Below are 20,537 nucleotides of genomic sequence, written 5' to 3'. Positions count from 1 at the left end.
ACAGATGGTGTCATTACAAAAAGGGGAAATTTTGGAGACCAGCACCCACACAGGGAGGACACAGGTAAGGCAGAGATGGGGAGAAGTATCCACACACCAAGGAACTGACAAGACCACCAGCAGCCCCCAGAAGCCAGGGAGAGGCCTGAGCAGACTCCCCTCACGGCCTCAGTAGTAACCCACCCTGCAACGCCCGATCTCAGACCCAGCCCTGCAAAGCTGCGACGCCCGATCTCGGACCCAGCCCTGCAAAGCTGTGAGAGCTTCTCTGTTAAGGCCCTGCTCGCGGCAGGCTGTCACCGCAGCCCTAGCAAACTAATCAAGTACGCAAAATGCACAACCTCACAGGATAAACACCTTCGTTTTACTCCAAGGATAAGAATTAACTTTGACTAGGAAATATCAGTCATCTATTCATCAAGTTTCCTGAGAACAAACAAGTAGGCCTGCTCCTCTCACCACGTGCTTGTTTATTTTGGTGAGTTAAGACCATGTAATCAATTCCATCTCAGAGGTCCTCCAGCCCTCGAGCTTCCTGTATTTTCCAAAGGCTTTAAATAGCTTAAAACATTTCCGCACAAAAAGGGCTCCAGGACGTTTATCTTATCCGCGCAGACTGAGGTGCCTCAGTAGCGGTACTTGGTGGAGTAGTCCTTGGGGGACACCACCAGGCCGCGGCCTTTGCGGGCCCCGCGGTACACAGTCTCTATGATGTCCACCATCTCCTGCTTGTCCTCCATGGCCCAGTTAATCTTGTTGTTGTTGCCAGTCCCCAAGTCAATCATGATATGCTTGTTCCTGCAAAGAGAAACAAGGGCATCCATTCTCATAAAATCCCTTTAAAAAAGAATTCCTTGAAAACAATGCTGTATTTTTCCCACTGTTACAAGTTCTTGTTAACATCACTGAAGAACGCATAAAATCAAAAGTGTCTGCCATGATGCAGGAGAACACAGGAAGCACCTAAACGTGCTTTTTAATAATGCAATGCATCGTCCACCACGCTTTTCCCTGCATTTTTCTGTATTTATTTAGGATAAATATTCTAAGGGGAAATTAAAAGGTCAAAGGAGGGCAGGCGCAGTGGCTCAAGCCTGTAATCCCAACACTTTGGGAGGCTGAGGCAGGAAGATCACTTGAGGCCCAGAGTCTGAGACCAACATGGATAACAAAACGAGACCCCCATCTAATTTGTACTAATTTACCTGATAAAAACAATGTGTTTTTCATGGTGCTCTTCTGAGCACTGACATAAATTGTATTAAAAGCCCTTCAACTATGAAATGAAGATGACATTTTGCATGTTTATGGTGAGGGAAGCAGATGATTCTTGACTTATCTTTCAAGAGATTAGTTCTTTTTCTTATGAATACTTATGTGCACTTTACAAGATAATGATATTAGCCCTTTGTTGTACTGGCATAAATTTATCCTGGTTTGTTGAAGTTTCTTTCTGAGATGGGGTCTCACTGTCGTCCAGGCTAGAGCACGGCAGCAAAATCAACCTACTGGCCCAAATGATCCTTCCACCTCAGTCCTCTACGTAACAGGGACAACAGGCATGAGCCCCACACCCAGCTAATTTCTAGTTTTTTGTAGAGATGGGGTATCCCTATGTTGCCCAAGCTGGTCTCAAATTCACGGCCTCAAGTGATCCTCCCACCTTGGCCTCCCAAAGTGCTGGGATTACAGGTGTGAGCCTCTGCGCCCGACCTGATTATTTTTCTTAGAGATGAGGTCTATGTTGCTAAGGCCGGACTTGAACCCCGGCCTGCAGAGTGGCTGGGCGGCAGGCATGCCCCACCTGAAGACTGTTTTTTAACGTTCACTTCCACAAGATCATGCATTTGGCTTCCACCTACTATTCCACAGAAAGCGTTCCCAGTGAAGTCTGTGGTTCAGGAAAGGCAAATCTGATCAGGGTCTGGAGCCCACCTCTGGCCGCCCTCTCATTCTCCATGCTGCAGGCTGGCGCTCCATGCAGCACACACCAAGATCCTTCTACACTGACTGGGGCTGCCCGTAGTACCCTCCCTGTAGCCCTATCTGACTTGGGGGTACTTCTTCAGTATTTACATCTCATAAACACCTGCCTCCTTTCACTTCTTCAGTATTCCCTGCTAATTTACTCAGCTGTTTCTTCTATCAGACAAAGTCCTGTGAGAGTGGGAATCCTGCCTTATCTGATATTAGGCCCCACCACTAGACCACAGACCTGGTGGGGGCTCAAGATACATGTTTAGTGCATAAGGTAACTAAAGTACCATTTGTCTTAATATTCTGAATCACAGAAACAACAGCAGAAGGAAATTTCATCTTCTTTTCTGAGTATAGCATCAGTCCTAAGAATATCAAACTACACTAAGTAGGCTGCAGCCTCCTTGCCCCTCACAGCATCTCCAGCCCCAGGCTGGCCTCCGCTGCACGCTGTGGGGGGCACAGACCTAAGACGGCCCTCCCTGTTCCCACCTGAAGAATTAGAAAAGGCCTCTATTGCCTCAACAGGCTGTTAACAGGAATATGGACTTTAGGAATGCCTGGTGCGGGCTCGGAAGGAAGTGAGGAGTGCGTTACTGGGAAACGGAGCAAAGGGGACCCCGTTACAGAGTGGCCGAGGAACAGGGACACAGGGTCCGCAGTTATGGGAGATCAGAGCTCAAAAGCAACACACTTGGGATATTTAGCTGCGGAAACTTCCAAGCAAAGTCTCGGAGGTGCTGCCTTCAAGAGAGGAAACAGGCAAATTCGTGTAAGAACTGTTAACAAAAGGAATAAATTCTTGAGCCTCTCCGGATGGCCAAAGGTGCTGAAACTCAGAAATGGCTGCTGAACGCACAGCAGAGGAAAGGATGAGGGTCGGCCACGCAACCTTTGCTGAAACCTATGAAAGATCAAAAGTTCACAAGAAATGCAGGTGCACCTCACAGATCTTCTCACCAAACAGGAGGTGCCTAGGAAGCCTAAGGCATGTCCAGGGGAGCGTATCCCGATGCCCAGAACCGCGGCAGTGCCTCACACTTTGGCAGCCTGAGGCGAGAGGATGGCTTGAAGCCAGGAGTTCAATGATGCTGTGATGGCACCGTTGCCCTCCACCCTGGGTGACAGAGTGAGACTCCATCTCAATAAATCAATAAAACAAGGTGATTATCCTGGATTATTTGGGCAAGTCTAATCTAATCACAGTCCTCTAAAACCAGAGCATTTTCTCAGGCAGAACTTTTCAGGAAGTCAGAGAACTTGTGTGAAAATACCTCAACATGGCCGGGCGCGGTGGCTCAAGCCTGTAATCCCAGCGCTTTGGGAGGCCGAGACGGGCGGATCACGAGGTCAGGAGATCGAGACTATCCTGGCTAACACGGTGAAACCCCGTCTCTACTAAAAAATACAAAAAACTAGCCGGGCGAGGTGGCGGGCGCCTGTAGTCCCAGCTACTCGGGAGGCTGAGGCAGGAGAATGGCGTAAACCCGGGAGGCAGAGCTTGCAGTGAGCTGAGATCCGGCCCCTGGGCGACAGAGCGAGACTCCGTCTCAAAAAAAAACAAACAAAAAAAAAGAAAATACCTCACCGTGCCGGCAAGCCGGTGCTGGCTTTGAGGGTGATGAGGTCTCTAGCAGCAGCGTGGCCTCAGGTAACAGCAGCAAGGAAGCAGATCTCAGACTCTCCACCACGAAGAGCTGGATTCGGCCCACAACCCAAACAAGCCCCTCAGACGCTCCAGAGAAGCACCTGGCCTATGGTTCAGACCTTGGGAGACCCTGAGCAGGAATCCAGCGGGCCCTGCCTGGATGTCTGACTTACAGAGCTGTGAGCTCTGAAAAGGGGGGTGATTTAAGCTGCTCAATGTGTGCTAATTTGTTACAAAGACTATGAAACTAATACACACCCTGTACAACCCACCTGACCTTCCTGACCAAGCAGGAGGCTCCACTTTTAGAGAACGGTTAATGCTCATGTAGCTAATTCACCAACCTCTATGGTAACTAAACAAGCAAAAACAGCATCAGATGGTGATTTCCTTCCCCATTAAATTTCCAAAATGAAATTTTTGGGCTGATAAAATAATCTTGTATTTATAAGCAAAGTAATTCAGTTCAGGTGTTCCTCTTAGATATAAAAAAGGACACTAAAGTCGATATCGTATTTAATAAATTAGTTTTTTTTTTTTTTTTTTTTGAGACGGAGTTTTGCTCTTGTTGCCTAGGCAGAGTGCAATGGCGCAATCTCGGCTCACTGCAACCTCCACCTCCCAGGTTCAAGTGATTCTCCTGCCTCAGCCTCCCAGTAGCTGAAATTACAGGCATGCACCACCACGCCTGGCTAATTTTGTATTTTTAGTAGAGACGAGGTTTCACCATCTTAGCCTGGTTGGTCTCGAACTCCTAACCTTGTGATCCACCCACCTCGGCCTCCCAAAGTGCTGGGATTGTAGGCGTGAGCCACCGCACCCAGCCTAAATTCGTGATTTTACAACACATTTTTGATGAACAGATTAGTTCAAGGTATCTAAAATGTCAGTAAGAATGTCTTTCATTGAATTACACTTTACCTAGTTTCCCAGCAAAGTTATTTCAAAAGGATAATTTGTTATTAAATAAATGCTAAAATTAGAATTGTTACTTTGAAAATTATTTAAAAGATTCACACTGATTGCCTGGTGATACAAATGCTATTGGGATATGACTGTAGAACCAACTTCCTTCAAAATAAAATAAAGAGATCTTGGTTACATTAAACTTCCAAACTGACAATATTCAGTTTCAATAACGACTTTAAAATAACATACCTGAAGAAAAACATGACAGTACAAGGATCGTATAACTCATACATTTTGTTGAAGTCAGGTACTTCTGTAATATCCACAAGATAAATAACTGCAAAATTTTTAACCTAAAAGGAGATTAAAAAAAAAACAAACAAACTGAAATAACAGAACACTTTGGCTTTCACTTTATAAAAGCACATTTATAAAAACAAAACCAAGAATTTGTGTGGATCAGGGCAACTTTTGTTTTGTTTTTTTTGAGACAGGGTCTCACTCTGTCGTCCACAGAGCACAGTGGTGCAATCATAGCCGGGACCCTGGCCACCGGCTCCTTCCACCTCACGCCACCGTTTCCCAGAACACTTCAGGACTGGCCACTGGCTCCTTCTGCCTCATGCCACCATTTCCCAGAATTGCCTAGGAATTAAATTTCACTCAGGTGACAAGTTATGAAAGTCCTGCAGAAAACGTCCACAGATATAGCATTTATGCTGATCTAGTAATCATCTATACGAACCTTTACATAGTTACATGCATCTCACAGCTGCTCTAAAATATGCCTGTAGAATCCTGCCATCATTTTCCCGCAGTTGGGTTTGAACACTTGCAAATACTAATAATACCCCAATAAAACACATTTCCTGTTATTTCTTCTTTAATTGCAAGTTTATCAGAGATTTAGAAAAGCCAGAAAAATAAAAAGAAAATAAAATCACCTCCAATCCCAACACCCAAGGGTGATTGCTGTTATCTTTTTTTCGGAGACAGGGTCTGGCTCTGCTGCCCAGGCTGGAGTGCAGTGGCAAGATCTTGGCTCACTGCAACCTCTGCCTCCTGGGCTCAAACGATCCACCCATCTCAGCCTCCCAAGTAGCTGGGACTACAGGCACGTACCATCACACCTGGCTAATTTTTGTATTTTTTGTAGAGACAGGGTTTTGCCATGTTGCCCAGACTAGTCTTGAACTCCTGGACTCAAGTGATACGCCTGCCTTGGCTTCCCAAAGTGCTGCAATTACAGGCACGAGCCACCACGCCTTGCACTATTTTTACTATATTCTTTCCCCCCTTTCTTATAGATATATTTTGCTTATACTATTTCTGTTCAGACATAGCAAAATGTGGTCATATTGTGATCGTACAATATTTTGTATCCTGCTTTAATTATGAGCTTTCTTTTCTTTTTTTTTTTTTTTTGAGACAGAGTCTCGCTCTGTGGCCCAGGCTGGAGTGCTGTGGCCGGATCTCAGCTCACTGCAAGCTCCGCCTCCCGGGTTCACGCCATTCTCCTGCCTCAGCCTCCCGAGTAGCTGGGACTACAGGCGCCCGTCACCTCGCCTGGCTAGTTTTTGTATTTTTTAGTAGAGAAGGGGTTTCACCGTGTTAGCCAGGATGGTCTCGATCTCCTGACCTCGTGATCCGCCCGTCTAGGCCTCCCAAAGTGCTGGGATTACAGGCTTGAGCCACCGCGCCCAGCCGAGCTTTCTTTTTTTTTGAGACAGAGTCTCGATCTGTCACCCAGTCTGGAGTGCAGTGGCATGATCTTGGCTCACTGCAACCTCCACCTCCTGGGTTCAAGCTATTCTCCAGCCTCAGCCTCCCGTGTAGCTGGGATTACAGGTGTGTGCTAGTGCATCTGGCTAATTTTTGTATTTTTAGTAGAGATGAGGTTTCACCATATTGGCCAGGCTGATCTCAAACTCCTGACAGGTGATCCACCCACCTCAGCCTCTCAAAGTGCTGGAATTACAGGCGTGAGCCACCCTGCCGGCCAATTATGAGCATTCTTTTACATACATTACCTACTTTCCAAAAACGGAAAACTTTTGTGGCCGCATGATTCATCAAATGGCTATGCCATTACTTCACCATTTGATATAGCTTGGATATTTGTCCCTACCCAAATCTCAGGTTGAAACGTAACTCCCAGGGTTGCAGGTGGGGCCTGGTGGGAGGGGACTGGATCATGGGATGGATTTCTCATCAATGGTTGAGCGTCATCCTCTTGGTGATGTCCTGGGGTAGTGAGCTGAGGTTGTTTAAGTGTGTGACACTCCGCCCCAGCTTTCACCATGCGACGTCCCTGTTCCCCTTTGCCTTCTGCCATGATTGGAAGGTCCTGAGGCCTCCCGAGAAGCAAATGCCGGTACCATACTTCCTGTACAGCCTGCAGAACTGTGAGCCAATTAAACCTCTTTTCTCATAAGTTACCCGGTCTCATGTATTTCTTTATAGCAATGCGAGAAGAGCCTCCTACACCATTCTTCTGTTACTCTCTGATTTTTCATTAATATCAATTATTCACCTGTGAATATTTTCCCCCTTAAATTTGTATACATACTTCATTATTTCCTAAGGACAAATTCCTAAAATTCTGGAACAAAGGATATGACATTTTAAAGGCTCTTTATAAATACTAATTCAATGCCCTTTAGAAGCTTGTAGTCACTTATATGTGTTATGAGTTAAACTATGTCCCCAAAACAGTTGAAGTCCTAAGCCCAGTACTGACAGCATGGCTAATTTGGAAACGGTAAGCGAGGAGGTCATACTGGAGTAGGTGGGCCCCTAATCTGGTGTGACTGGTGTCCTTACAGGAAAATGGCGCCATGAAGACACAGGGACAGGAGGCCCTGGGGGCACCGAGGACTGCAGAGGCATCTACAAGCCTAGGAGCTGCAAGAGGCTGCTGGCAGCACCAGAAACTGCGAGACATACGAGGACTCCTCTTGGCGGGTTTCAGAGAGAGCCCAGTATGGAAAACACCTCGATTCTGGGCTCTGGTGCACGGACTGTGAGACAAGTTCGATTCTGGGCTCTGGTGCACGGACTGTGAGACAAGTTCGATTCTGGGCTCTGGTGCACGGACTGTGAGACAAACTCCTGTTGTTTTAAGTCCCTCGGCTTGCAGTGTCCTGTCACAGCAGTCACGGGAAACCAATGGGATATGCACAGCATTTCCTCATACAAAACCAATTCTGACAACCTGACTGTAATTCGCAGGTGAAATAATGATATTCAGGATTTGCATGAAACATGCAGCCTAAAAAAATGAGGGGTTAGAAAACACAAGACCAGCAAAATACCAGCAATTGTTGAAGTCAAACAATAGGAACAGAGGGTTCACTCTATTCTCTACTTTAGGAAATATTTTTAAAACATTAAGATGGAAATGTAAACCATGGAGCAGGGTGGGGAAACGGGCAGTGAGAAAGCCCACACTTCACACGGACTCCACCGCCCTTCAGCTTTGGTGAAGAAAACCGTATCGGAACTCCGGCACACGGCCCACTGCAGGAGCGTGTGCCTCGCCGTCCATGTGCTTTCAAAATGCCAAAGCGATGCCTGCATTAGACATGGGCCCCTCTGAGTACAGTCACTCTGACAACGCCCATTTCTGAAACTCTGGTTTCCTGCAGTGCCCAGGTGAGAATGTGTTGGCCAGGTTGCCAGAAACCGGCTTTATTTTCATGGTAAACTAATAAACTGTCTTTTGGTTTGACTTAAAATACTTCCCTACAGAAGCTAAAATAAATACACCAACAAAATAAATGGTCACAGGCATTAGGAAAGTCAAAATAATATTTCATTTTTATCCCTTCAATGCCTTGCTCAGGGACAGATACAGTAAATACCAGTAACATTACATTAACTTATGGAATCACCATGCAAATAATAAATATCATTTGGACAGGGTTGTAAATTGTGTACTTTAGAAAAAAGAAAGGTCACAACAAATTTTTATCATCTTTTTTCTTGCACATAAAAAATAGTAAATATTGTAACCATCTGTGGTTTTTTTTTTTTTTTTTTTTTTTGAGACGGAGTCTCGCTCTGTCGCCCAGGCTGGAGTGCAGTGGCACCATCTCGGCTCACTGCAAGCTCCGCCTCCCGGGTTCACGCCATTCTCCTGCCTCAGCCTCCCGAGTAGCTGGGACTACAGGCGCCCACAACCACGCCCGGCTAATTTTTTGTATTTTTAGTAGAGACGGGGTTTCACCGTGGTCTCGATCTCCTGACCTTGTGATCCGCCTGCCTCGGCCTACCATCTGTGGTTTTTAATAATTTGTAGGCATTCAATAAGCAGAGCACAGGGCCGGGCATGGTGGTTCACGCCTGTAATCCCAGCACTTTGGAAGGCTGAGGCGGGTGGATCACTTGAGGTCAGGAGTTCGAGACCAACCTGGCCACCACGGTGCAACCCTGTCTCCACTAAAAATACAAAAATTAGCTGGGTGTGGTGGTGCATGCCTGTAATCCCAGCTACTTGGGAGGCTGAGACAGGAGAATCACTTGAATCCAGGATGTGGAGATTGCAGTGAGCTGAGATTATGCCGCTGCAGTCCAGCCTGAAGGACAGAGCGGGACTCCTTCTCAAAATAACAACAAAAACAACAATAATAATCAGAGGGCAACTGAGTAAACGTAACTTTAAAGCTTTAAAGATACAAATGTGACTCTCCTTTTGCCTTCAGGCTCCGGCCCACTGCATCTAACCCCGAGAATTCTAACAGAAGCAAACTACCACATAAAGCTCATGTGCTATGAGAATTTGAATATCCTCTGATTTCACCACAGACCAGTTTCATGAACATTTACTTGAGAATCCACTATGTATGAGGCACTTCTCACTCATGGATTCTAATTCTTTCAACACCTCTAAATAGATGTCACTGATGGTTTAGGCGATGGAATTCAGGCTCAGAAAGGTCACGTGAGTGATGCCCAACCACTGCATGGGGAAGGGGCAGAGCTAAGATGCACCCTGTCTGGCTCCAAAGCCTGAACTCCGGATGACAGATCCTCCACGAAGCCATGACAGAATTAGCCTACCTACAGGAGAAGGGGCAGTGGCGTGGTTATGGGGTGGCAGGGAAAATATGTCCTTAGAGAATTCCATGTGTAAAGAGAAAGACACAAGAACAGCAGCCAGGTCTCAGATCCAGCACCAACCAGGGCAAGGCAGCAGAGGTGCAGGACAGTGGGGACAGATGCGCAGGTGGACTGGCCCACAGAGGGCCTTTACTGCTTGGGATTCTGGGCCATGTATTTACTTCTAAGAAAGCAGGGATTGAAGGGTTCGGTTTTGTACACGCTGAGTTTGAGAAAACTAAGGACATCCAGAGAAAAAGGCCCTCCAGGGAGTGACTGGGCTGGAGAGAGCTACCTTAGCGCCGCCACCTACATCCAGCAGTGGCCCCAGCCAGGGCGGCAGGTGCCAGGAAAGGCTTGGGAGTGAGCACAGATGCCCACTGTAGAGCTGGGGGCAGGAAAGCGATGCCAAGGAGGCAGCCTCAGAAACTAAGGCAGGAGACTCCCGGAAGCTGTGCCGAGTGCCCCAGAGAGGTTGCCAGAGGGGACGGGATGGGACGGGGACACTGAAGGGGCTGAAGGACTGAGGAACAGAGGTCTTCAGTGTGGACAACTTTCAAGAGGCGTGGCTATGGAGAGAGAGGCAAGTTGCTGTGGGACTTGGGAGCTGAGACAGGAGAGGCTGGAAGGGGCAGGTAGAGGGGAGCTCCCCAGGCCCCTCACCCCCCGCCTTTTCTTGGTGAAATGGTGTCTGTGGCGTGACTGGAGGAGCACGAGCTGAGGGCAAACATCAGCAAACATCCAGCAGCATCTGCTGGTGGCGACATTTCCACGGTAGTCAAGCACTTGGAGGAGCTGGGTGAGTGCAGCCACACTGCTCTGCCAAGTCATCCTGTGACTTCCTCAACAAAGGCAGCTTTTTCTTTTCTTTTTTAGACAGGGCTCACTTCGTCAACCAGGCTGGAGTGCAGTGGCAAGATCTTGGCTCACTGCAACCTCTGTGTCCCAGCCTCAAGAGATCCTCCCACCTCAGCCTCCCGAGTAGCTGGCATTACAGGCGCCCACCACCACATCCGGTTAAGTTTTGTATTTTTAGTAGATATGGGGTTTCGCCATGTTGGCCAAGCTGGTCTCAAACTCCTGACCTCAGATGATCCGCCTGCCCCGGCCTCCTGAACTGCTGGGATTACAGGTGTAAGCTCCCGCGCTGGCCTCAAATTATTTTTAAATTCTTTGATCCCCTACAATTTTAAGTATCTTTTCCAACTCTCTTGCCTACACACCTCATAAGCATGCTTCTTCTTTAGGCAAGTCAGCAATTAAAGTGCTCAGCAGTTCTTCCACATGCCTCTAAGTCCACCTGCCAAGTTCCAATGAAATAACTCTACAAAACACACGGCTAAAGGCTGGCACATGACACCCACCACTGGTCTACACTTTGGTGTGGAGTCCCTCGACCAGCTGAGAAAATGCCTGAAATTCTGGAAAAGTGTTCTGGGTAGTTGTTAGCACAACAAATTTCCAGAGCGTTGATTTTTACATTTTTAGGTAATTCATGTCAAAGCCATAAAAAAACTGAATAACTTGATTTTCTAAAATTAATGTTTGCCTTAATCAGCTCTCACAGTAACTCTTGCAAACTTAGCAATGTGAGAGAAGCAGTCGTAGTAGTAACAGTGGCATTACTGCCTATGTGACAGGAGTGCCCCAGAAACCTTTATTAATCCCACTACAACCCTATGAGTTACACACGAGTATCCCCTTTACACACGTAAGGCGACACGCAGAGCCAAGTTCGTAACGCTCATGCAGTTATGAAGTGCCAAGAGCCTAGCTAGAGTCTGCACCCTCAGCCACCGCTCATTACTACCCCTCATACTTTGTTGCTAGCTACAAGGCTGTTTTTTATCCAGAGACAAAAATCCAGAGGAAACACCAAAAATGTCCATTCTGTTAGTTTCTACAAGATTCCTCATCTAGCTGAGTGTTGACTCTCACTGGTTCAACGGGCATTCTGTGATCCTTAATGTGATACTTAAGATAGACCCCCTAATATGGCTCCTATGAAGTTCCATAAATATATATCTGCCTTATACACAATTTATTTGAATATACTATCATGGGCCAGGCATGGTGGCTCACACTTGTAATCCCAGAATTTTGGGAGGCTGAGGTGACTGGCTCACTTGAGGCCAGTAGTTTGAGACCAGCCTGGCCAATATGGCAAGACCCCATCTCTACTAAAAATACAAAAATTAGCAGGGCGTGGTGGTGGTGCAGGCTTGTAGTCCCAGCTACTCGGGAGGCTGAGGTTGCAGTGAGCCGAGATCGTGCCACTGCACTCCAGCCTGGACAACACAAGAAGACTCTTGTTTCAAAAAAAAAAAAGTACTATCATGAGTCAATAATATTACTGAGGAATTTTTTTGTTTTGTTTTTAGAGATGGGGTCTCGCTCTGTCACCCAGGGTGGAGTGCAATGGCACGATGATAGCTTACCGCAGCCTTGACCTCCTGAGCTCATCTCCCATCTGAGCTTCCTGAGTAGCTGGGGTTATAGGCACTTGCCACAGTGCCCAGCTCACTGACGCTACTTTAAACTCTATCTGCGTGGGCTTTTTAACACAAAACTTAAATATCCCATTCAGTCTTCTCACCCATCATGGGATTTAGGTGACAGTGAACCCCAAAGCACTGCTGTGACAGTGTCCCTACAAAATGGAAAGACAGCTCAAAGGTACACGAAATTGTCTGGCTTCAAAACTGCATAATATCAGCTGCTAAATAGAAAATTTTTTTTTTTTTTTTTTTGAGACAAGGTCTCGCTCTGTCACCCAGGCTGGCATGCAGTGGCGCAATCATAGCTTGTCACAGCCTCGAACTCCTGGACTCATATCCTTCCGTCTTGCCCTACCGAGTAGCTGAGACCACAGGCGCAGGCCACCACGCCCAGCTAATGTTTGCACTTTTTGTACAGACAAGGTTTCACCATGTTGCCCAGGCTGTTCTCAAACTCCTGGGCTCAAGGGAACCACCCACCTCGGCCTCCCAAAGTGCTGGGACCACAGGCGTGCGACACAGTGCCCAGCTGAAAACTTTATTATCATCACTTTATCAAATGAATTGCCCCACACTTATTAGCAAACTGTAGGCACCTGTGAAATATTTAAGTGTAGCTCTGTTTCCAGACTAACTTTCTTCCTGAAGTTCACAGCTCAGCTCTAACCCAGCATGAGGCCAGTGGGCCTTGTGGAAGCAGCAGATCAATACAACACATCCAGGAAAAAATCGTATCAAGTCCAGCCGAACATCTGCAACTGTTACTCACTTTAAAACAGCTGGGACATCGACAGGACTCATAACAAGATAAGGAAGATTCTCCATTATCTGCCATTTCTGCACAGGGAAATTTTTAAATAGTTATATTGTTCTTTATACTAAAATCTTACATTTCAAAAATTTCTGTTGAGTTTCCCCAAAAGAGCTTCCAGAATTAGAAAGTCATATTTTGCCCATATACTAAGAAGAAAATAAAACACGAATAGTCTTTTAATGCATTTCAGGTTTGCACTTATTTTTGGAGACAGGGTCTCACTCCTGTTGCCCAGGCTGGAGTTCAGTGGTATAATCATGGCTCACTGCAGCCTTGACTTCCCGGGCTCAGGTGATTCTCCCACCTCAGCCTCCCAAGTAGCTGGGACTACAGGCATGTGCCACCACGTCTGGCATTTGTACTTTTAGTAGAGAACGGGTTTCACCATATTGTCCAGGCTGGTCTCGAATTCCTGGGCTCAAGTGATCTGCCTACACTAGCCTCCCAACCAAAGTGCTGGGATTACAGATATGAACCACCGTGCCTGGCCTAGGTTTGCGCTTTTAATAATTATACTATAATATTTGCATTAAAAGTTTATTAATAAAGCAATCCAGGCCGGGCGCGGTGGCTCACGCCTGTAATCCCTGCACTTTGGGAGGCCGAGGCGGGCGGATCACGAGGTCAGTAGATCGAGACCATCCTGGCTAACCGGTGAAACCCCGTCTCTACTAAAATACAAAAAATTAGCCGGGCGCGGTGGCGGGCGCCTGTAGTCCCAGCTACTCGGGAGGCTGAGGCAGGAGAATGGCGCGAACCCGGGAGGCGGAGCTTGCAGTGAGCCGAGATGGTGCCACTGCACTCCAGCCTGGGCGACAGAGTGAAGACCCCGCCTCAAAAAAAAAAAAAAATAAAGCAATCCAAATTTTTGGACAGAAACAAAAATCAAACTATTTTAAAAGACCAAAAAAAAAAAAAAAAATACCCCAAAGTGAGCCCATTTCAACTGTCCTTAAGTGTGTGTCCACTAGTGATACAGTGATTCATTCTGTAATAACAAAGAAATCGGACATAAAGGAATTGGAAAAAAAGAGCAAATCTGGCAAAGACCCTAACACTTACATTAACACATAAAATCTGTTTCCTAGCTAAGAGCATCTTGCTGAGCTCTGCCTGGATGTGATGAGACAAAGGCCCTCACATCGCCAGCCATCCTAGCCTCGAGCTGCCGGCAGCAGGATCTGAACACCAGCTGATGTTTATGCCACCACCTGCAAGGTAGAACAGTGAAAGATTCTAGAACTCGTAACTCAAAGTCAGTGATTTACAAGCAGTGATTTACTTATTGGGAAACTGCTCTTCGTCAATTCTTCGCTGGATTTCCAGTATCTGCCCTTGTCCACTACAAGTCAAGCAATGAAAAGCTGATGTGCTGGCACTGCCTCACTCATCATCTCTAATCCCTGGCTGGCAGAAGCCCCAGTGTGAGAGAACTGCTGCTCTCCTGATTCCCTAGGCAGCTCCTCAAGTCCTCAGTGTCCTGCTGTCCAAGAGGAAGAGGCTGGGAGATGGCTGGTAATAAAGCACTCCGCCTCTGTCCCTGACCCCCATGGAAGGGTTTCTGAGTGTGTGGTTCAAGGTCAGGTCACATCAGAATTCCCTGAGGGGCTTCTTTAAAAAGCCATTGCTGGACTTCACCCCACACCCATAGACTCAGAATCACAGATGCATTTTAGTAAGCACTCCAAGAGATTCTTGTAATAACTAAAATATAACAACAGTTCCTAACATCACGCCTCTCCTACTAAATAAGAAATAGCAAGAATTAATAAATGGCAGGCCAGACAGTCTTTCCTTTCCTCAATATAAAATGTCTTTATATCTGTTACTCTTTACTCAAAGGAGTTATTTTAACCCAGCCTACTTTAGCATCTGTGAAAGAAAAGATAGCTTCAATGTTACTTTTACTCTTCATCAAAATGAATAACCGCTCAAATTACTTACGGAAAATTAATATGGCAAATATTTTATTAACACCCTAGTATTTGTGCCCTTTGCCCTATTGCTACAGCTGCAAAACCTAAATAAACGCCATCCTAAAATTGCTGTGAGGAACCACAGAAAAAGAATGAAACCTGGTTATAAAATAGTGTCCCACAACTTTTATTGTCAGCAAGTAAGTGCCAAGGCCACTCAATGTACTAATATTAGAAATTCAGAAAACTAGTTCCAACAAAGCATAGTTCTATTTTCTCCCGATGTTTTCTGCATCTTAATCACTCTAAGCTATAAATCACATGACTTACAAAAAGCGCGGTGGAAGAAAACACCAACAGAAAAACAGGATTTCTTATGCTATTAACATGAAAGTTCTGCTTTACACATACAACAAACAAACAAGGCACCAAAAAAGGGCATCCTTTTAAATTAAGGATCTGCGCTCTCAAAACCTGCAAGTGTTACTTTGTTCACTGCACTGTAAGATTGGGAAAAACGCCTTATCAACAGAAATAATGAATTCCTTCGAGGGAAGGGGGATCATAAACCCTTTAAAACGTGAACAACTACAGGAGCTCCCTGCAGAAAAAGGCGCGAAACGCCGGCACAGTCCCCGAGAGCGCTCGCCCGCAGCGCGGGAAGGAATCGCCCGGACGACCGCGCCGCGGCCCCTCCTCGGGGAACGGCTCGCGCCCCCAGGCGAGGCCGGCGGGGCAGAGGCGCGGGGCCGCTGCGGAAGCACAGCCAGCAGGGCGGGAGGGCCCGGCGCGCTACCTTCTCGGCGATGCTGTATAGGACCTCGTCCATCTTCATGCAGGTGGGGTCCCAGTCGTGGCCGAAGCGGATGACGACCACGCGGTCCTCCTCGGAGAGAATGGCCTGGTCCACCTGCCAGCCGTTGTGCAGGTGCGGGAGCATGTACGACATGGCGACCCGCGCGCTCGCCGCCGCCCGAGGCCGGGCGCCAGGGAGGGCCCAGCGAGGTGGTGGGCTCAGCCGGCCCCTCACTCCGCGGCCCCCGCCGCCCCCGGGCCCACAGCCGAAACCCGGTCCCACCCGCACCCGCAAGCTCCGCTGGCCCTGCCGCCGGGCGGAACCTCTGGGCGCGCACGCACCGACGCCGTGCGTGCCGACGTCATGCGCACGGGCGGGGGCCTTGCGTGCTGACGTCACGCGCGTACAGACGCCGCGCTAGCTTGTCGTTGGCCGGCGGGAGCGGCGGCGACCTGGCCACGGTGGAGCGCGGTTGGTGCCCTCCTAGCCGGCGTCGGAGTGGGGGTTCCTCCCCAGCGTCCAGGCGGCCTGGTGGTCCTGAGAAGCCCCGGGCTCGCCGTGCCCTGCCCCGACGCACCCGCCCCGAGGCCGCCCGCCGCCGCCCGGGCTGTCCTCCAGCCACGGATGGGGACGTCTTCAGAAAGGCCCGGCATGCCCGGCACTGCGGCTCGTTATTTTCCTTTCTGGTGTCTGTTTCGGGTCATCGTTTGTGCTGTGTGTTAGCGAGACGGTTCGTGTGTGTCATTTGTGAAACTTGACCATAAAAATGTGTCGTCGTTGCCATACCCAGCCACGGCAGAGCCGAGCAGCGGGGTGGGGGGAAGCACTGGGCAGGCCGTCCTTGAGGAATGTCACCGTCAGGCCGGCTGCTGAGCTGCCTGTTGTAACCCGAAACCAGAGTTTTTGTCTTTTTATAAAGAAAAAAAATTTTTTTTTGAGACGTTGTCTCGTTCTGTCGCCCAGGCTGGAGTGCAGTGGCGTGATCTCGGCCCACTGCAGCCCCCGCCTCCCGGGTTCAAGCGCTTCTCCTGCCTCAGCCTCCCCGTAAGCTGGGACTACAGGCGCCAGCCCGGCTAGTTTTTTTGTACTTAGTAGAGACGGGGTTTAACCATGTTGGCCAGGCTGGTTTCGAACCCCTGACCTCAAGTGATCCGCCCGCTTCGGCCTCCCAAAGCGCTGAAATTACTGGAGGAAGCCACCGCGCCCGACCTGAAGCCAGTTTTATTGCATAGCTTCAGCATAACTTGCACCTCCAGGACTGATCTGGCTCCCCCGGCTTCGCTCCCCAGTCAGAGCTCCCCAGACCCTTACTGGTGCCTATGAACTTTCTCCAAGAGAAATAATATTTCTCTTTTTAAAATAAAACCTCTAATCTCTGTTCTTCTGAGAGAGCACTTTGGGTTCATGTTAGAGACTCCCCCTGGTTTGCAAACTGACATTGACAGTAAAACTCCTGTCTACTATCCAGCCATCCTGGTGGTCCTTTGGATGACAAATTGACAACAAATCATGCCCGGGCGCGGTGGCTCAGGCCTGTAATCCCGGCACTTTGGGAAGCCGAGGCCGGTGGATCGCCTGTGGTCGGGAGTTTAAGACCAGTCTGACCAACATGGTGAAACCCCGTCTCTACTAAAAATACAAAAAATTACCCGGGCGTGGTGCCGCGCGCCTATAATCCCAGCTACTCGGGAGGCTGAGGCAGGAGAATCGCTTGAACCCGGGGGATGGAGGTTGCAGTGAGCTGAGATCGCAGCACTTCACTCCAGCCTGGGTGACAGTGAGACTCCATCTCAAAAACAATGACAACAAAAAATCACTATGCAGATGCTGTGGTGTCTCTCAGATGGGCTGTGGCATAGTGAGAACTGCAGTCTGAGGAGCCTGCTGGCCTGGGGATTGAAATGGGTTCCATGTTTGGTTTCCTCTGGGACACAGCACCATAAGGTGCTTTGATAATATGCACCCACAATTTAAATAGAATCACAAGTGCAGCTCACTGCCAGGTTAAACTTTTTACATAATACAGAATAGTTCCCAATTATATACGAAATGCTTTCTTGTAATGAAACAAGAATTTCAGGTTGGTAGGATATTAGAGATCATCTAAATCTCTTTCATTTTATAATTAAGTAAAGCAGAGAGGCACAGAATATAAGCACAGTGGTTAACAGTGAGGGTTTTAGTTACATAATGGTGTGTTCAGGTTCATCTGTGCCTTGCATAAGTTATCTCAATAAACTTCAGTTTCCTCATCCGTGAGATGGGATGAAAAAACAAAATATCCTGTACTTCACTGGCACAAGGTACACGCCAGAGAAATCTGAGCCCTTATTAAGGTCAGGCTATTGACTTCTAAAAAATTCCTTACCGTCATTTTGGAAGTCACTCATGTCAGATATAAACACAGTTGCTTAACACATCACAAGCATTTTATTCACAGGAAAGTTGTTCCAAGCTAAGGCATAAGATGCAAATGTTCCCAAATAATTTATTGAAACTCATTTTTTATTGTTATTTATAACAAGATTTATCACCTTAATTTTTACAGACATTAAGTATATTCATACTATGCAACCATTATCACTCTCCATCTCCAGATAAATCTTTTCTTCAATAAAAGTTTTTGTTGCGATCTAATCCATGTACTATAAAATTCACCAATTTAAGGTGAGGTGGTTTTTCAGTGTTGTGGAACCAATACCACAATCTAATTTTAGGAGAATGTTATCATCCCGAAAAGAAACCCTATACCCATAAACAGTCATTTCCCACTTCCATTCCCTCAGCCCCTCGCAGCCACCAATCTGTTTTCTGCCCCTATAGATTTATCTGTTCTAGACGTTTCGTATGGATGGAAACACAAAACATGGAGTCATTTGTGACTGCTTTCATTTAACAATGTTCTCAAGGTCCACATTATAGCAGACAGCAGCAGCTAGTTCTTTTTTATTGCTGATGAATATTTCATTAAATAAAACAAAAACTATTCCATTATATGGATATACTACATTTTATCCATCAGTTGACATTTGGGTTGTTTGCATTTTTTGACTATTATGAGTGATGCTGCTATGAACATTCATGTACAAGGTTTTGTGTGGACTTCAGTTTTCATGTGGTAACTGTTTAACATTTTTAAATATTGCCAAATTGTTTTCCAAAGTGGCTACACCATTTTACATTCTCACCAGCAATGTATGAGGGTTTCAATTTTTCCACATTCTTGCCCTTGTTATTTATGTACCTCGTGAACCCGAAAATCTGAGACAGGTCTCAATTTAGAAAGTTTATTTTTCCAAGGTTGAGGATGCACCAGTGACACTGTCCCCAGGAGGTCCTGATAACATGCACCCAAGGTGGTCGGGGCGCAGCTTCGTTTTATACATTTTAGGGAGACATGAGACATCAATCAATATATGTAAGAAGAACATTGGTTCAGTCTGGAAAGGCGGGACAACTTGAAGCAAGAGCAGGAAGACTCAAAGGGAAGGGGGCCTCCAGGTCACACATAGGTGAGAGATGAGCAGTTGCATTCTTGTGAGTTTCTGATCAGCCTTTCCAAAGGAGGCAGTCAGCTGTGCATCTGTCTCAGTGAGCAGAAAGATGACTTTGATGAGAATGGGAGGCAGGTTGAAGGGACCCCAGATACTTTCCTCTCACAGCCTTGTATTATGGTCATCCTGGTAGGTATAAAACGATATTGTGGTTTTGATTTGCATTTTCCTAGTCGTTAGTGATTGTTCCTCAGTGGCCAGGCCTATACAAATCTGCCCCAAAGTCAGAGGAAGCTGAGAGGCCAAACAAAGAGGCTGACAAATCTAGTTCTTTAGAGAGAAACATTTAATAGGGACTTATGAACAGAAGCCGCATCTGTGTCTCTGGCAGTGGTGAGACAAGATGGTGGATTCCCAACCATCACCCCCAGGCCCAGGGCCCCCCCAGACCCAGGGCTCCCTCAGACCCAGCTTACAAACTGTGAAAGGAAAGTAAATCTTGCCACCCCAAACTCATTAAGCCAAAGGGAAAAGTTAAGCTGGGAACTGGGTCAGGCAAACCTGCCTCCCCTTTTGGTTCCTAAATAAGAGGCTACACGATGAAAACCTACACACCTCCCCCATATTTTGCCCACAAGGAAATTCCTGGTGAGCTCCAAGATTTCTCCCCTAAGGTGTTTCTGTTAACATTTCGCCATGGTGATGTAAATCGATAGCTTATCTTCACAGGTGCAGTCATCCCCTGCCTACCGGATTCAACTGCATATCTGATTGTTCCCCTGCCCTTTTGTTATGTTTTGTCTATGTTACCTTACGTAATAATGCAGATTCCTCTGCCCCGTTTGTCTGTCATCTTATGTTAAAAAAAAATGCAGATTCACTGAACCAGACAAAGAAAATAGCTATTTTCCCCTACCCTCCTCTTATTTGAATTTGTGTACTTCTCAATATCCCACCCTTTCCCCTTTAAATTTGGAGCCCTCGAAATAATCTTTGGAGAAAGGTATAGACCTGTCTCCCAGGCACGAGTCCTTACCTTTGGCAAATAAGCCTCCTAAAATGGTTGAGACTGGTCTCATCATTTTTCTCGATTGACATCTGGTAACCACTAAGGGAACCTGAGTGAAGGTGGCCCAGCCTGTAGCAGCTCTCCTATTGGTGCTTGGCACTGGTCTGGGCACCTTGTAGCCCAAACCAATAGGACAATTTGCTGAAATCTGGGACCTTTTTTTTCCCAGGGATCCCTGATCTTCCAGGGTTTTTCAGTTGGGGGTCAGAGGTTTATTTGCTGTTCAAAAAAAAAAAAAAAAAAAAAAATCTCCTTTTTTCCTGGGAGTTTCCACTCGCTTCCATCAAGGAAGGCAGCCTGTCTGCTTCTGCATCTG

The 20,537-nt window shown here is 47.1% G+C and overlaps 2 protein-coding genes across 12 annotated transcripts in view; one reads left to right on the top strand and one right to left on the bottom strand.

Moving 5' to 3' along the window:
- The window catches only part of RBFA (ribosome binding factor A), a 252,019-nt gene that overhangs the window by 187,050 nt on the left and 44,432 nt on the right, over positions 1–20,537 (top strand). The window lies entirely within an intron of this gene.
- TXNL4A (thioredoxin like 4A) overlaps positions 343–20,537 on the bottom strand; it is a 52,757-nt gene continuing 32,562 nt past the window's right edge. For 7 of the 11 annotated variants that reach the window (XR_007721328.1, XR_007721327.1, XR_007721326.1 and 4 more), the window contains exon 4: positions 18,932–19,241. Coding sequence is in view for 3 of the 11 variants with exons in the window: in XM_050768235.1 (XP_050624192.1) it covers positions 627–798; positions 4,784–4,887; positions 15,659–15,811 (429 nt within the window). In the remaining 8 variants the exon portion in view is untranslated. Of the gene's footprint in view, positions 799–4,783; positions 4,888–14,008; positions 14,153–15,658; positions 16,035–18,931; positions 19,242–19,272; positions 19,339–20,537 lie in introns of those variants that run through there. The other 4 variants (XM_050768233.1, XM_050768235.1, XM_050768234.1 and 1 more) reach the window with 4 other exon arrangements.

Source organism: Macaca thibetana, chromosome 18 (genome assembly GCF_024542745.1).
Source record: "Macaca thibetana thibetana isolate TM-01 chromosome 18, ASM2454274v1, whole genome shotgun sequence".
In the NCBI taxonomy this organism is placed as follows: Eukaryota; Metazoa; Chordata; class Mammalia; order Primates; family Cercopithecidae; genus Macaca; species Macaca thibetana.
Note: the sequence above shows the minus strand (reverse complement) of the source record. Positions and strands in the feature narration are given on the sequence as shown.